The 17,446-nt window shown below is 45.3% G+C and overlaps 1 protein-coding gene and 1 long non-coding RNA gene across 2 annotated transcripts in view; one reads left to right on the forward strand and one right to left on the reverse strand.

The window, feature by feature from the left end:
- Nucleotides 1-2,186, reverse strand: part of KCTD1 (potassium channel tetramerization domain containing 1) — a 183,706-nt gene extending 181,520 nt beyond the window's left edge. The window contains exon 1 of the mRNA XM_077900321.1: nucleotides 2,035-2,186. Within this exon, the coding sequence (XP_077756447.1) occupies nucleotides 2,035-2,043 (9 nt within the window). The 5' untranslated portion in view covers nucleotides 2,044-2,186. The remainder of the gene's footprint in view (nucleotides 1-2,034) is intronic.
- The window catches only part of LOC144315584 (uncharacterized), a 42,664-nt gene continuing 25,298 nt past the window's right edge, over nucleotides 81-17,446 (forward strand). Inside the window, exon 1 of the long non-coding RNA XR_013381305.1 lies at nucleotides 81-564. This is a non-coding gene — a long non-coding RNA (uncharacterized LOC144315584). The remainder of the gene's footprint in view (nucleotides 565-17,446) is intronic.

Genomic DNA, 17,446 nt, shown 5'->3' on the forward strand with positions numbered 1-17,446 from the left:
AAGCATGCTTGGTACCCAGAGGGTATTCTCAAATAAACTTGTATCTCTAGCTGCCAGCTTAGCTGATTGAAAACAGAAGGCAAACGTTTCTTAAAGAATGAGTATGTTAAACTGTTATGTCTCTCCCAGTCGCAGCAAGGACACACACACACACACACACACACACACACACACACACACACACACGTCAAGGATTTGCTTGAAAGCAGCCGCCGGTTCTCTATGATCTAAAAGGGAATGCAGCATTTGTACCCAATTACTGCTCCTACTGCGGTGCGGCTCGTACGCGGAGGCCGGTGCCACGGGGAGCACTGGACAGTTCCCGCGAGCCGCTCCCCACGCACAGGGCCCGCAGCCCCATTTGCAACTTTGCTAACTTAGTTGGCTCCCGCCCAGCCGGCCCCCGAAGCACAGTCACGGTGAAACCGTTTTGATACCAGAACATCATTTCCACGACAGTGCGAGCGCGAGCGCGAGTGCTCGGGAGCACAAAGGCGGGCGCTGCCGACCCGCTCAGGCTAGGAAGTTTCGGGAGTCGGGCGGCCGGGCGGAGCGCGCGTCCAGGTAAGGGCTGCCCGCGCCCCGGGGCTGCTTCCCTCTCCCCTGGACGTGTTTGGGGCTCGACCTCACTTTTGCAGCGAATTCACCAGAACGCGCCCCCGGACTCCGTTCTCTTTGCAGGAGGCTCGGACCCTTTATTTTCCAGCCGGGTCCCCCTGGGGGGCGGGAGAGGAAGCACACTTCACATTTCCATAGAGAGGGGCGGCGCGGGGCGGAAAGAGGTCAGGAGGAGCCAAACTGCATCCCCCCCCCCCCCGCCCACCCCTGTGCCCCCCGCGCCGCGCCGCGCGGCGGAGACGGGAGCGGCCTGGAAACTCTGTCCCTTTAAGGGAGCCCCGGGCGCCAGCAGGGGAGGGAAGGCTGCGGGCTCGGGCTCGGGCTCGGCTGGGCCGGGCCGGGCCGGGCGCTGCGGGCTCCGCGGAGGGGCGGCGAGCGCGGCCCGGCCACAGCCACGACCTGCAGCGCTCGCCCCCCGCCCCCTCCCCGTCCCCCGACCCCGTCCCCGCCTCCCGAGGAGACTCGGGATCCGGAGCACGTGCCGTGCCCTTCATCCGGGGAGGAGGTGGGGAGGAAGAGGAATGGGAGCTTTTTAAAAATAAATGAAACGTTTGCACCCGGGAGGGGGGGCGGCCGGGGAAGGGAGGGGGCGGGAGGGGGCTTTAAAGGCGCCCGGGTGGGCGGAGGCGGCGAATCCGGCTCAGCCCGGCCGCGGACGCGCGGAGGACGGAGCCGGGCACCGGCCGCGGCTCACAAAGGGGAGCGGCGCGGGCCTGCGGCGGCCGGAGGGGGGCGACCCGCCCGGGGGTGCGCTGCGCTCGGCGGCCACAATGGCGTCTGCGCGGGGCGTCCGGGGGCGCCGCCGGGGCCGCGGGCGAGCGGGGGGGGCGGGGGGCGGGAGGCGGCGCGGAGCCCGGGGAGCCCGCGGGCGCTGCGCTCGGCTGGGGGCGCTCGGGCCGCGGCGGCGGGAGGCTGTCGGCGGGGCTGCTGGGCGGGCGCGGAGCTGGGAGCTGGGAGCTGGGAGCTGGGCGCTGGGCGCCGGGAAGAAAGGGACGCGCGCGGCTCGGCGGGGAGGGCGGGGGCGGGGCGGGAAGCCGCGGCGAAGCGGGCGGCGGGTGGCGGCGGGCGGCGGGCACAGGCTCAGGCTCGGAGAGCCGCGGCGGCTCCGCTCCCGGATCCCGAGCCGGGCCCCGGCCCCGCCCCGCCCGCGCCCGCCCGCGCCCGCCGCCGCCGCCGCCGCCGCCGCCGCCGCGAGCCCGGGAAGAGCGCCGCGACCCCCAGCCCCGGCCCCGCCGCCGGCCCGAGCGGATCCCGAGCGGATCCCGAGCGGATCCCGAGCCGCCGCGCCGGGCTGCGAGTGTGCGAGTGTGCCGCGCTCGCCCCGTGCCTGGCACATGCGTAAAAGCGAGTTGCGCCCAAAGTCCCAGCCATACCCTCCTTAGCAAATAATAACAAACCCGAACCGTCAGATCTTACCTGAAACATTGAAGCACAAAGTCTCTCTCCAAGTCCCCTTTTCCTTTTCCTCTCCCCCCTTTTCCGATTTCTCTCCCAGCGATCTGCTCGGCTCGCCACACCAGAGAGAAATGCAATAGCTTGGCTAAGGTAGACAGAACAAAATACAGAGAAGAGTTGCTCCAGGGCTTTGAAACCCCTCAAGGCAAGGATCAGGATACAATTAGCTCATGCCTCTACCTCCAGTCTAAATCAATCTCCAAAATAAAACTTAAATCAAATTAACCGATCACAGGGCAGACAATTGATCTCCTGCAAAAAATAAAGCTCTACGTATACGTATAGATAAATATACATATAGGAAATTTTTTTCCCAGTTTTTTTTTTTTTGGTGGAAAAACAGTCTTATTCCAGCCTCCAACTTGCTTTTTACCCTCCTCTTGCACAGAAAAGCTGATTTTAATCGTTGTGATTAGTTTTGATGTAACGTTTCCGCGGGCGATTTCTGCAAATGGATGGAGTGTTTCTTTGCCAAAAGAGGGAAAAGCAGCAGATGATGATAATTATAAGGATTGTTGGTTGTTTCTTTTTATTTGTGTTTAGGGCTCTCCCTTCACTTTCTCGAGTTGACCTGACATTGCTGTTACACTAAGGTCGCACAACTTGTTGATGAGGATCACCGCCCTGTCTGATCAAAGGATAGGTGATAATTTGGCAACAGAGCGGCACATTTTTTGGTTCCTTTGGCGACATAACGTCCCAAATGACGTGGATAAAAATAAGCACATGCAGTCTGCTTTGCCCCAATCAAGTCTGAATCAGCGCCTGGGGGTGATACACAAACTCATTTCAAATGTTCAACCATGCAGAATTGCAAAAAGATTGAAGGAGTTATACCACATTTCTTTTTAAAAAAATAGCAAAATTAAAATAAAACAAAACCTACATTAGGTGTAGCCAAAGACCTATCATTTAGATTTTATTTGATCAACCTTCTGAACATATCTCGCCTGCTCCCTTCTCTTAGCTTCCCTCCACCTGGTACCTTTTATGGGGGGGGTGTCTGTGTATAATTCCATTATTTGACGGAAGTGCTCAACAGAACTAAAGAGACTCTAACATAAACACATTTTCCCAGATTGTGAATCTAGTTCTGACCTCCCCCACTCCTCATCACATCTCCTTCCTTTCTAGGTCTTTGTTCAAAGAAATTGTGCCTGAGCCAGTCGTTATCTTAATTCTTTGTAGTTAGAGTGGGATATTTGGTCGTAACTCTAGGGTCACCTCTCATTAGTGTTCTATCCTTACAGGATACTTTTTGAAATGGTATATATATATATATTTTTTTTTTTTTGAGCACTTCACAGTTCATTAATTCAAAGACTTTGCTGACATTTCATATGAAAAAGCCCAGGCTGTAAGGCCAAGGATACTAAAAAAAGAAAGAAAGAAAAAAAACCCTAAATAGAACCAGACATGTCCTGTGAATACCTGCAATTGGCAGCATTTCACAGGAAGTCTTTTTTAAACTATCATCTTTCTTTTGAGGTAAGCAACTGCTGCAGTACCAGCAGAAAAGGGAAGGGTCAAGCTTTTTAAAGGGATCATCAGTCAGATCCACATAATAATGACCCGAGAGAGTAATGTCATAATGAGAATCAGGGGTGTTGGTAGTGTTTGTTTGTTTGTTTGTTTGTTTGTTACAGAACAAGTTCATAAGACATGGGTGTCTGGTTTGAGAATATCAGTGACCTACAAGAAGAAAAAAAATGAGTGGCTCACAAAACAACAAGAAACAAAATCACATCTTTCTTTGCACATTCTCCTTCTCTTCCCCCCTCCACACAAGGTAGATATATCCTCTGATATATCTCATTGCAATGATGTTTTTTGAAATATTCACAAAACCCCAAATCCAACTGAATAAGAACTTTCTTCTTGCCCCCAAATGGCACTACATACATTGAAGATGTGGCCTGAAATGACTTTTATTAAAGTCCGGAGAACCTTGTGTCATTGTCCTGGGATGTTAGAGCTGGAAAGATCAGTTGTGGAAAGATCCCTCCATCTAGTTCTTCACAACATCTTACAGATGAGGAAACGGAAGCAGCTTGCCCAGGGTCACACAGCAGTCAGCGACAAGGCCAAGACCGGGCTGGCAGAGGCAGGACTAACACCCATGTGAGTGGTGCCTCCCTGAAGGCGCTTACCCCTTCAGAAACTGTGTACAACCTTCTAAGTTGTACTGACGTGGCTTAAAAACCATACTTCCAGAATTCCCTTTCTGGAGTTTGTCCTAACAACCTGTTAGCACGTTCTTTTAAATATCTCTGATAGCAGCACATCCTTGTCCTTTGGCATTTAACTTTTGTAACAACTACTCTCCCTCCCTCCATCCCCCACCACCCAAAGTTAGTACCAGGTCTGGGAATAAGTGAATAATGAAGATGGCTTATACTATTTAGAGTCAAAAAAGCAAATATGGCTAAACACAGTGAGGCCAATTTTCTTATCAGTACCTAAAGGAACTGAAGACTATCAGCAAAAAATTTTCAGCAGGGGAATTACTGGGATTTCAAGGACTGCAGAGTAAAGTCTCATTTTATCGTGGTGAGGATCTTAATTTTCTTGTAGTTTGAAAGGGACTCAAAGTTGAGATTCAGAGGGAAAACTTACTGTGTACCAATCAACACAAAGAAAAGGATAAACTTCACAACCTTCACATCAAGGATGAGGACAACTGACTTTAAATTTTAAGATAGATTTTTTTTTCTAATGAAATGGCGTGTGAAAAGCAGGGCCCATGTCTTGCCTAAGTATAAGATATGAATTTACCAACTTTGCTCCAATCAGCCCCTGCAATCATGAAATTACCCCCAAAGTATTTTATCTGATTAAAATCTGTGCAAGTGAACGTGTGCATTTGGCGAGCTCTGCGGTACTTTTTTGCCAATCATGAAGAAGTTGGGGGAAAAAGTATATTAAAAATCCTTCCAACCTCCTTTTTCAATAAACAGTTGAAGTGAGAGCAGCAGCCTAAAGACCGTTAGCAACACGAAAGACAATGGCAATAAAATTGTCAGCAAGAAAACAATCAGAAAGAAGACACAGACCTCTGTTTCCCTCTTCCTTGGTCTCACTATCAAAATGAGTTCCGCCAGTTTTTAAGGCATAAAAACAGGTAAAATAAGATATTTTGAACTGAAACCAGGGGCTGGGTGGAAAAAAATTTAGTGCCCTGACCATTGAAGAAGAGAAAACAGGATGTGCTTTAAGGAGAACGGCGATCCCTTTTCCTGGTGATGTGGGGACAGCTCATTTGGTCGCCTGGAGGTCACCGAACCCTCAAATCACGAGTTTGCACAGAACATCACGGCGTGGTCCAGGGGTAGCCCTGCGGTACATTCTTGGTAGCGATTTGACAAGATGTGGACATTACTGGCTGAGATGAAATGTGAAATTGCAAAACCCTTCAGTGAAGCCAGGCACCCAGATCCAAGTTAAAAATCCCACTGCACTTTGCTTTAGGAAGAAGAGAGCAGTGGCAGCGCCTGGGCCCAAGCGGGACACACGTGGCCGTCAGCGGCCACGGCAAGGCTGCCACGGGTTCTCCCCACATGTCACCAAATGACAGTATTTCCACCGTTGCTTCAGCACGATCCACCTCTAACCACCATGAGAGGCGCTGCCACACAGGAAGGCAAATTATGTTATTCTATCTTCGAGTCAGTGTTTTGGAGGAAATCACCTGTTTTTTATCAGTCAACCTGAAACCCCCTATAATACTGTGGAATGTGCACATTTTCCTGGAGTTGAATAGAGGCATTAACAAGCTCAAACAGAATGGGTTTGTGATTCCTGGAGATTTGGCCCCAACCGCCACCTGTTTACAATTAGCCTCTGGAAAACATGGTAGTTTTCTATATCACTGTCAACGTTAAGAGTCTGTAACATCTCACGTTCTGAAGGGGTAGGTCCTCTTTTCTTTTCTTTTTTTTTTTTTTTTTTTTTAAGGGGTAGGTCTTCTAATGGTGGCAGATGGGCTGGCGAGCATCAGTTTCTGCTCACCCAGAATTCTGAATAGAAACAGATACCACATCCCACATCCTCGTCCTGAAGCCCTTAGACCACTTTAGTCTTTTATCAAAGTTTCTTCTCTAGCTGTGTAATGTGAACACATACTCCCATGATGAAGCAACACAAATGAATTCAGAAATAAAATTTGACGATGGTCAGATACCCTGATTGCCATTTTAGACAGAGAAAAAGAGAAGAAAGATATTCATGCAATGGGAGATACTGAATTATTTGATATTTCCATGGATGATCTCTTTAAAAGATAATAGCTAAGCCTCATTTTATCACTTCACCTAGAAGTCACATGGACACCTTACCTTTTCATGTAAAATAATGGGTGAAATGAGATTTTCTTCGAGGTAAATTCTAGCTGTGAACGAGCATAGGTCTACGACGCTGCTTACTAGGGAAAACTCTGTTCCTTTGAGAATCCTTGATTTCGACAAGACTGTCTCACACGTAGAATACAATTAATTAAGCATTTTGATAATTGCTGGTGTAAGAAAGGGGACTGGACCGGAAATCTGCCACAAATCTCTTTCTTTATAATTATTAATGTTCTGTCTTTCAGGAAATACAGAATCGGTACAGGCAAGTGCTTCAAAAGCAAAATATAAAAAAGGAAAACAGGATTTCGAATATTAAAAGAAATGAATTTCAGACCTGATTCGGATCTCTGAGAAATAGTCCAATCAATCAATCATATATCATATTACCCAGTTTCTACGTTCTCCAAATTATGTGCATTCTTCTTTCCCAAGCGTTAGACTTTATCATTTTTAGCTTGTTCTGTGTCATCTGCGAGGCGATCCATTTTAAAGCAATGCAGTGGTTATTTTAAGGAAACATTTTTAATAAGACAAACATTTCATTAGCTAATTTGTTCTATTTCTTATTTCAGTGCCTCATAGTAAACTAGCTGGCATTGAAAGGTACTTCTATTTGCAGAGTAACGCGTCTCATGCACAGCCCATTCAGTGGAGAACCACTTAGCTTTGCTTCACTGTTCTGTCTGAACCAAAGCCGTTCATGAGAAACCCCATAATACAATCAAGGCCCCTCCGGGGCACCATATACATTTATGTAACTTATCTCTTTGTACATCCTTTGGGTGTCAGAACCTCTCAGCTTTGCTAACCATAAAAAGTCTGCCTTAAGCATATTACTAACTTTAAAACTCTAATGATATGGATGTCATATTTCAATTTTTAAAAAACCTTTCCCCGCTCCACCCTAAAAAAAAAAATCCTATAAAACTTATTCAGTAGAATCATTCTATGGTTAAAAACGTAAAATGTATTTAAAAGAAAAAGAATCATGAATGTGTTCTAGTTAAATGCAAACAAACCCAAGAATTTAAAAAAAAAATCTGGTCAAAAAATAATAAACAAGAAACAAACATATTAGTCTTCAAGTTTTAGTAAGAGCCACTATTAACAAATTGCCACGGGAAGCAAGAATCTGTGTACTTTCTTTAAAGTTATCAAGAGAGAAAGCACTTTTTAGAGTCTTAATGAGTATAAGCCTGATCAGCTAAAACGGGCCCTGGGAGGGGGGGAGCAAATCGACAAGACTATTCCACATGGGCGTTTAAATGATTCCAACATTATTCTTAATAATAACATTAATGATAGTAGTGATAAGAAACAATTATGAATGATGGTAGGGAACTTCCATTGTGTAAAGACCATCTGGCTATGAGAGTCAGACGTGAAATTTTAAAATTAAATCCTCAATCTGTCCCTTTAAGGTTGCTTTGTAGATAATGGATATCTTAATTTTTTAAAAAGAAAAAAACCATATCCATTGTACCAAACATATAGCAGCTCCTGCTGAGAAAACAAAGCCTGTGTGTCTATTTCTTTTCTAATTGTTCATGTCCCTAAACAAAACAAAGGCTCTGTGAAAGAGCTTATAAGATAATGATAGTAACTCATCAGTCTTTTATTGTTCTCTTCTGAAAAATTTTGGTAGGTAAAGCGTTGTTATGATCCTTCTACTCCTCATTTCCCCAAAGTGGGGGACGAGAATTTCCCTACGTTTTCTTTGTATGGTAAAGCCTACTAAAAGAAACATTTTTGGGTGGAAGGGGCTGAGTGTTTGGACTGCAGCAAATGTATAATTTAAAACTATTCTTTACGTCATAATGCAAAATATAAAAGAGAAAACATTTAACTCAGAACCTGGAAAATGATCAGTATTAGTAGATATGCTGTTTTTGTTTTATTTGTTACACCCAGGGTTTAGCTATGGCTAGTTTTTAGATTCTCTGGCCGTGTCAAAATGTAGTAGGGACAAAAGGACAAACATTACCTGACGCTACTTACATGGGGTACCTAGAGTAGTCGAATTCATAAAGACAGATCAGTGGTTAGTGGGCCTGGAGGAGAGGAGGATATGGGGAGTTATCCTTTAATGGGTACATGGTTTTGGAAGGACGAAAGATCTGGAGATGGATGTTGGTAATAGTTACATAACAACGTGAATGTACTTAATGCCACTGAGCTGTATACTTAAAAATGATTAAAATGGTAGATTTTGTCTTACGTATATTTTACTGCTACTACAACAGCAAAACAGGAAAAACTATACAAAGATTATAAACAATCATTTTGTTCTCAACTTTGTCCAGTCTGTACTCACCTTTGGCTTCTTAGACCCAAAACAAATATAAACTGAAGTAGTGAATGAACTTTCCAAACAATTGGTCCTCTGCCACAAATTCAGTAAGTAAAGCAAGAGCAATAAAATCAACCAATTTCCTTATTCATAGGATGTCAAGCTCCTAGCCTGAAGGATGAACTCACCCAGGCAAGTGACTTCTTCTTCCTCTCCTTCCTCCTTTTCCCTTCTCTTTCCTTTTTCTATGAAGACTTCAACTCTTGGAGTGGCTGATATGATTTCCCCTTGTAAGGTCTCCTGAGATTCTGTGGTGATCTGTCTCTAGACAGAGCCGGGTCCCGGGAGCTGCTGTCACACTCATGCGCTGTTCTTTAGTCGAACCCATAACCCAGATACATCAAGCAAGGTGCAGCTGTCTTTGGAAACCTCAGTTGGACCTTCCTGTCCTGTGAGTGAGCAGGAAAGGGGGGAGGGGGGACTTTGCCTTGAGGGGAGAGTAACTATTAATGGTGTGATTGAGCCTTTGCATCGCCCGTGCCCACCTTCATTTTTTGAAACCAGAAAGGAGACAGGTAGGCAGGCAAGTGGCAGAAAATACCTTCCCCATGTTCCTGTGCTGATCAATACCCCTGCAGCACTGTGCTGGGTCGTAATCCCTATCCCTTGGTTTAGCTCACAGGGTCCAACACAGGGTTGCCTAGAGGCTGAATGGGCATAATAGCACTTGATCTGGTCTCCCTTCTTTGGTTTCCACATTCGTATGCTATGCCCATTTATTTTTATCTTGCATCACATCTTTCTTCTCTTTCTCAGTGCCTCCCTCATCCTCTGTTGGTGACAAATAAAAGGAAAGGTGTCTCCCAACCAACATGAGTTCTAGGGGAACATCTTCACGGCCTAATTGGTTGGCTCTTAATTTCAGGGAACCTTGACTGGGTATGTTTCCTAATTAGACCAGGAAAACCTAACGGGGGTGCTGACGCTGCCTCCCCCAGGCAAGCTGTGTGCACAAAACAGCTAGCATCCAAAGGAAATTTCTCTTGGTAATTACTTTACCCAACTTAAGCTTCAGTGAAACTTGAACCTTTCATAAGATGGAAGCCTTGCACCCCTCGCCCGGTTAAACATCGTGTGTCACATTACCAAAAAGCCTTGTGGAAGTCTGTTTTAATACTTTCATGTTGTAAGATGCTTCTAGTTCTCTCTGCCTGTACTGTGTCTCTGTGTGCAGTAGCAAATGAATTGCACGTATAGATACACACATTCCCTTTTCAAGAAAGCAAAGGAAATTGTCCCTGCAAATGAAAACCAATTCCATTCTTTTTAATGAATCTAAGATTTCCCAAACTGAACAGGAAGCTGAGCTGGGTAGTCAGGTCCCTCGCCTCTGGCAGAGGCCACTGTCTAATACATTAGAGCAAGGGAAGAGGACACCCCCCCCCCACCATCACGCGCGTGTGCACACAGGCGTACACACACACAAACACACACACACACAGGCAGTTGTACTGTACCACGGGGGCCTCATAGCCTAAGGCATCAGAATTGATTACCCTTGGCTTGCTTAATTCCAAATGTCCTTGGTAGTTCACAAAAGTCCTGGCGGGTATGGAATTCTACACTTCACATGCATAGCTAGAGTCATATAGTTCTCTGGACAATAACAGAAGTTCCAAAAGAATATGACTTCAGGTCCCCAACTCCTAATACTGAAGACAAGGCAGTTCACCACTATGCCCTCAGCCTTTGAGTTATGCAGAGGGGTTGGAAGATGCATCCTTTGGTACAAAGACAGAAATATTCCTGAGCTTGCTGACCACATAGACTTTTCTTATTGATGGAAGGGGTCTGGCCCTCGGGAGACTCTGAGTAAGTAAGCAAACCTCTTCAATGGTTTCTCTCCACTCTTGAAATAAAGACCAGAATTCCTCGAGACCCCAACCCAGCCTGGGTTGCCCTAATACTCCGGGTCTCCACTCCTACCTCTCAGCTCACTGGTCCAGGATCTATGCCTGGGAGACACGGTTTATACAAAGAATGCTCTTGCCCTCCCCTAGCAACTCCTGCTCATCCTTTAGCTCAAATATCACTTCCTCAGGGAAGCCTTCCTTCCTTTTAGGACCAGCTCGGTGCTCTTTGTTATAAGCGCTTGTAGTTTACTGGACCTTTCCTTTAGACTACGAGTTGGTTTGCAATTATGCATTTGTTTATTATTTGATAACCATCTGCTTCCACAAGGTAGGAACTCTATCTGTATTTTCTGGATCTCCAGGGCCTCACATAATACTTGGCACACAGTTGGTGCCCAACAAATACTTGTTACTGAATGAATAAGTGAAAGAGTGAACGAATATAAAGAAAAGACACTTTATTTTTTTTTAATATTTTTTTTTAATTTTTATTTATTTATGATAGTCACAGAGAGAGAAAGAGAGGCAGAGACACAGGCAGAGAGAAGCAGGCTCCATGCACCGGGAGCCCGACGTGGGAATCAATCCTGGGTCTCCAGGATCGCGCCCTAGGCCAAAGGCAGGCGCCAAACCGCTGCGCCACCCAGGGATCCCGAAAAGACACTTTAGAAAAACAATTAAAAGGGGAAAGAAAAAGACAGAGATTGTTAGTGAGTAGGTAAAGGGAGGAATAAGTACCCTCGGGACTTGATGATTTTATGAGTTTGGCATTAGTATTTCTTGTCATGGGTTTTCAAGGCCCTGGAGAACTTACCCTAAAATCTATGATCCTACCTAAAAGACCTGAGAGCAGAGACTCCATCTGGTTATTTGTACATCAGGGTTCCTGGCAGCATTCTTCACAAGAGCCAGAAGGTGGAAACACCCAAATATCCATCAATGGATGAACAGATACACAAAATGTGACATATAGGTATAATGGAATATTATCCAGCCTTAAAAAGGAATAACAAAAAAAAAAAAAAAAAAAGGAATGACATTTGGACACAAGCTACACCATGGATGAACCTTGAGGATGTGCTAAGTGAACAAAATGACAAATATATGATTCCATGTATATAAACTGCTGAGATTTGTCAGATACAGAGTGACAGAAAATTAAATGGTGGCTTCCAGGGACAGGGGGAGGAATATATGGGAATTACAGCATTTAATGGATACAGGGTTTCAGTTTGGGAAGATGGAAATGCTCTGGAGATGAATGGAGGTGGTGGTTGCATGAGGTTGTGAATATATTTAATGCCACTGAACTCTTAGAAATAGTTAGAATGGTAAGTTTTATGCGGTGTGTATTTTACTACAATTAAAAAGCAAGGGGATGCTAAACACACATGTACACATGCGTGGCCCCCCAAGATGCCTCCCAAGTTCAGAGTCCATTTGCTTATAATGAAGGCCCCATTGTATCTATATGATTCTGTTTAAAACTCACCTGTTTATTATCTTTCATTTTATAGTTTCCGTTTTTCAACTATTCAGTTTTTCCTCTTTGCCCTAACGTTGAGTGGTGGCATAAGGACGAGTGGACATGTAGTGTGTGCATCTGTGCCTTTTCCTGCAGAGGTACCTTCTCCTCCGATGCCAAGGGAGCATAGAATATGGTCCTTCACAACAAAATAGCAGCACTCAAGTTTGATCACATTTAAACTTTGTATTTAAGCTGTTTTCAATTTAGAAACATCTCTAGGAGAAACCAAGACAGCCTTTATTTTTATACTTCCTCTGAATTTTTAAGTGGCTCTCAGATCCAATCTATCGTTTATCTATAGACATATATTAAAATACAAGACACGATTATCATGTCTAAAGCCAAATGTTGACTTTCCTTAGCATTATGCACAAAGGAGTATGGCTAGTATGTGAATCTCTAACACTGGTTCTCAAATGCAGAATGATCATCTTATATGTGGCTAAAAATCTCCTGGAGGTTTCCAGGACCCCAGCTCTGGAAAGACTTACTTGGCAAGTTTGGTGGAAATCTGCATCCAAAACCAAAAAAAACTGGACTACCTTGCTTGCTGCCTTAAAGGACAAACCTTTAGAAGCTTTAGAGAGTGTTTTCAACAGTCTGTCCTTTTTGTCTCAATAATTTGTATTGTACCACCTGTAAGAGGCAAAGACAGGACCTTAAGACTGTCCTCAGTATCAACACAGTCCTCTATGGGGAACAGTTCCCCATAACCACGTTTTACTTCTACAGCCAGTAGTTGGCAAATTTGAGAGGTTACTGATTCTATTGAGAATCAAAAGAAACCATGTTTCCCTCTCTTCCAATTAGAACTCACAAAATTTTCTGCATTCTCTTCAAAGAGGACTTGTCTCCTCGAAGCACATCTGTAGACTCCAGGTAAATTACCCTGTTCTCAATCCTCTTCCTCCCGGATGAGGCCTCTTCCTCATTATTAAAGAATCATATAATTTCATGTTTAAAGGGGGCTTTAGGGATCATGTAATTCAATCAAATAGTTTTTTTTTTTCAATAGTAGAAGAAACAGAGGCCCAGGGAGATTAAGTGACTAATGTCACACTGGATTAAAACCAAGCTACCTAGATGTAGTTGAAAGTTCTTTCGATGCTGCTCACTCACGTTTGTCTAGGAGATGTAACTAATGAGAAGGTGATCAAACTGACCCTCCCCAAATTTACTCTTTTTTCCCCCACAGGGTTTGTTGGGTAACCCTTCGGAATCCATTGAGGCTGAGCGTGTTTTTAAGAGTTTATCTGAATACCATCCAGTCCTAGAGGATTGTTTGTTTCAAACCCTGAAACCCTAGGCCCATTGAGTCCAAACTGTACCTGCTTCTTCTGCCATAATTCTTTCATGTAAGAGGGTGTAGAGGTGGGAATGCAGGACTAGATTATCCTAGCTGGATTGTGTGGGCAGGTTATAGTAGCCATGGAGCTGAAAGAAGATAAGAGGACAAACTAATGGAGTCCCATGGCCAAGCTACATGGCTCCTTCTTGGACATCTGAGACAGGTAGGTGAGGTGGAGGGAAAAAAATATTGGCTTACGGGCCAGAGTTGGTTCTGCTATTTCCTAGCTATGTAATTTTGGTCAAATGAACTTGTGAGCATCAGTTTACTTATGTATGAAATGGCAGTAATTAATACTTACTCGGGGTGTGGTTAGATAGAGAGGGGTTGACATATAAAAAGCCTCTGATATATAACACACAAAAAAATGTTCATGTGTATGTACGTATGTATATGTAATATGCATGGTGTGTGTGTGGTGTGTGTGTGTGTGTGCGTGTGTGTGTGTCGGGCTCTCAAAGAAAAGCCAAGATTTTATAGTATAAAGTCTTACTTAGAACAGTAACACTCTCTGAAGCACAAATTTTTACAGTTTTTAAGGATTCTGTGAGTTTGAGTGTAAGCATTATCCATCTTTCCTTCTTGCTTCACTCAAACATCTTGGAAACAAGCTGAAAGGTAAATCATGTGTCTTTAACTCATCCCCTTACCTCTGAGAAAAAGAAAAGCAGAACATGTCAAACTGAAAATATTTTGTCCGGCAGCCCCGGTGGCCCAGAGGTTTGGCGCCGCCTTCAGCCCAGGGAGTGATCCTGGAAACCCGGGATCGAGTCCCGCGTCAAGCTCGCTGCATGGAGCCTGCTTCTCCCTCTGCCTGTGTCTCTGCCTCTCTCTCTCTTTCTCTCTCTCATATGAATGAATAAATAAAATCTTATAAAAATAAAAATAAAAATATTGTGTCAAATCATTATGCCTTTATTAAATGTTTGATTTCTCCAGTACAAAATGGGAGGAAGGACAGATCCAGCCAACAGTGTTTACTGTCTGGTTGGAAAAATGATGTTTAATATAAGAAACAACCAGAGAATAATACCAGGTGGTATGCAAACCATCACTGGCTCTCATTTCAGAAGACGAAATGATCTGAGGGTCTAGGGTTGGCTTGGAAAGGCATCTTGGGAGGCTACGTAGGCTGGTGTTTGAGAGTGGGTTGTGGATGCAGACCAATGGGGACACGTCTCAGCTCTACTGCCGGTATTTTTGTCTAGTTATAACATTTTAATCCTTAGTCCTCTCATTTTGCAAAGGGGAAAATGACATTTGCTTCTTAGGGTGTTGTTAAGATTAAACAAGATAACAGATAACAGAGCACTCAGCACAGACACTGGCACGTAGTAAAAGGTCAAGAAATTAGCTGCACATGTCCGTTTCTCATTAAATAGGAATCTTGGACAGTAAATGTTGAGGATGTAGAGCATCTGCTTGTGGAAATATAAAATGGTACAGACACTTTGGAAAACAGTGTGGCAATTTCTCAAAATATTAAAGTTACCGTATGACCCAGCTATTCCACTTCAAGGGCACTGGAAACATATGTACACACAACTCTTGTCCACAAATACTCATAGCAGCATTATTCATAGTAGCACAAAAGTGGACCCATGAACCCCCATGTCCATGAAGTGATGAATGGATAAACACAATCTGCTGTATCCACACAGCAGAATATTATTCAGCAACACAGAGGAACGGAGTACTGATCGCTGCTGAAACATAGGTGAACCTTGAAAACTAGGTGAAAGAAGCCAGTCACTAAGCACCCTATGTTATGTGGTCCCATTAATGTCAAGGTCCAGAATAGGCATCCATAGAGACCAAAAGTGGATTCATGGTGGTGAGGAGATGAGGTGGGGGGGAGGTGGGCTGGGGAAAAGGGAGAGGGGAAAGGAAGCGACTGCTGATGGATTTGAGGTTTCTTCTTGCCATGAGGAAAGATTCTGGAATTAGTGACAGCGGCACAACATTGCAAATGTACGACGTGCTACTTTAAACAAATTGTCCACTTTAAGTGAGTGAACTCTGTAGTATGTGAAATATATCTCAATAAACCCATTTAAAAAAAAAAAAGAGGTGAGGCTTAAAAGAATGTGGCACTTGGACAGGCAGAAGGAGCAAGAGGGGGCAGCCTGGGAGGCTCAGTGGTTTAGCGCCGCCTTCAGCCCAGGGCCTGATCCTGGAGTCCTGGCATCGAGTCCCACGTGGGGCTCCCTGCAGGGAGCCTGCTTCTCCCTCTGCCTGTGTCTCTGCCCCTCTCTCTCTCTGTGTGTGTCTCATGAATAAATAAATAAAATCTTTAAAAAAAAAAAAAAGGAGCAAGAAGACGGAGCACACAAGAAACGGACCGTGTCATCGGAGCATCTGAGCATGTGAGCATAAATTGGAGAGAATATTTGCAGCAGAAGGACTGTGGGAGAGGGTGCGCCAAGGTGGGCCACCTAAGACCAGGGGGAGCGGTTCCAACTGTAGAGGTGGTCTGAGGGTCCCTGGGGGTGGTAGGAAGGTTGGAGTAGATAGAATGTTCCAGATTTATAAAGAATGTGGTTTGGGTGGAGCAGGGAAGAAAAATCAGAGTCAGAGTCGGGCGAACTGTAGTAGCTTCCGATAGAAAAGGAGACACTTCCTTGGGGCTTAGGTTGGGTGGGCAGGGCTGGCTCTGGCTGGAGGGAAGGACGGTGAGGGTCCCGGGGTGGGGGGGCTGGCATCCCACCGGCTGTCACGGGTGGGCCGGCCACCCCGAGTGGGCTGCTCGGGGAACGTGAGTGGAGCCCCCCATCCTCCCTCGCAGAGCATCCTGCTTCCTGTGAAAATTGTCCTAGGGGGAGGAAGATCCTCATTTTCGGTACAGAACAAACACAAATAGGATATTTCATATCTTCTCTGCCATTTTCACCCTTCCCTGTAATTGGAAACTCTCGCCCCCAGTCTCACCTGTAGGAGTCTGTCTTCCAATGCAGAATTCTCTCCCCCTCCTCATCGAACCCTCCCTGTCTGCCTTCTCTGCCCACCCCCCCCCCCCAAACTTCACAGGGTTTTATTTTCTTTGTCAGTCCTCTGGATTAGCGATGGTAAAGGAGTAGGGGAGGAGAGGGAGCGGATGCTTCTGTTTCATTAGTTTCTGATCAAGTGTGCAATTTTTAAAGGCTGCTTTCATAAATCTACACACTTTTCTGTTTAACAGTCTCCAAGTTACCTCCCTCTTGCAGGCTTTGGTTTTGTGCTCAGGGGCACGGAGACCTCGAACGTTTCTACATGGTGTCTTAACTAGCCTCCAGCGGATTCGGAGGGTTGAGCTTCTCTTTGTCCCCCGGCTTGCTATTAACTATGTTCTCCTTCTTCCTGGATGTTGCCCTCTTCCCTCAAGTTCACTGCTGCAGATTTTCTCTTGGGAGCCACCCTCAATTATAATATCAAACCTAGGTCTTGGGGTGATCTAGCTGCCCACTGCAGCTCCCACACCCAGACTTGCGCCGGGTGTGTGAGACTAGATGAACGCCCTCCTCCTCTCTGGGAGACACCCTTGAAAGTTGTACTGCCTGGGAGTCATTTATAAGGCTTCGCCCTGTATCACCTCCCCTAGCACCCTACAATGCTTCATAGGAAGAACACCAGAGAGTCTTGGTGGTTCGAATTACTATTGCTGTCTGGACAACTCAAGTTATTGCTCTGTGACTAGGTGTATGCATATTTTTTTAAGGTTCAAGAGAAAAGTGTTTGGATGACTGGGATTTGAAAGTTAAAGGCTTTTCAAAAAAATTTTTTTTAAGTTACTTTCCCCTATGAGACACATACGTCTTGGGCTGTTGAGGTTCGGGGAAGAGGTAAAGGGGTTTTAGGCTGCTTGCTTGGGTAGAGTAGTGAAGTCATGGTGGGTTGCTACGTTGGGTTTCTTGGATACCCCTCTTCATTCTGTAGGGGACTCTTCCTCTCTTCTTCCTTCCTTCTGTGCCT

The sequence above is a fragment of the Canis aureus genome, chromosome 6 (assembly GCF_053574225.1).
Source record: "Canis aureus isolate CA01 chromosome 6, VMU_Caureus_v.1.0, whole genome shotgun sequence".
NCBI lineage: Eukaryota > Metazoa > Chordata > Mammalia > Carnivora > Canidae > Canis > Canis aureus.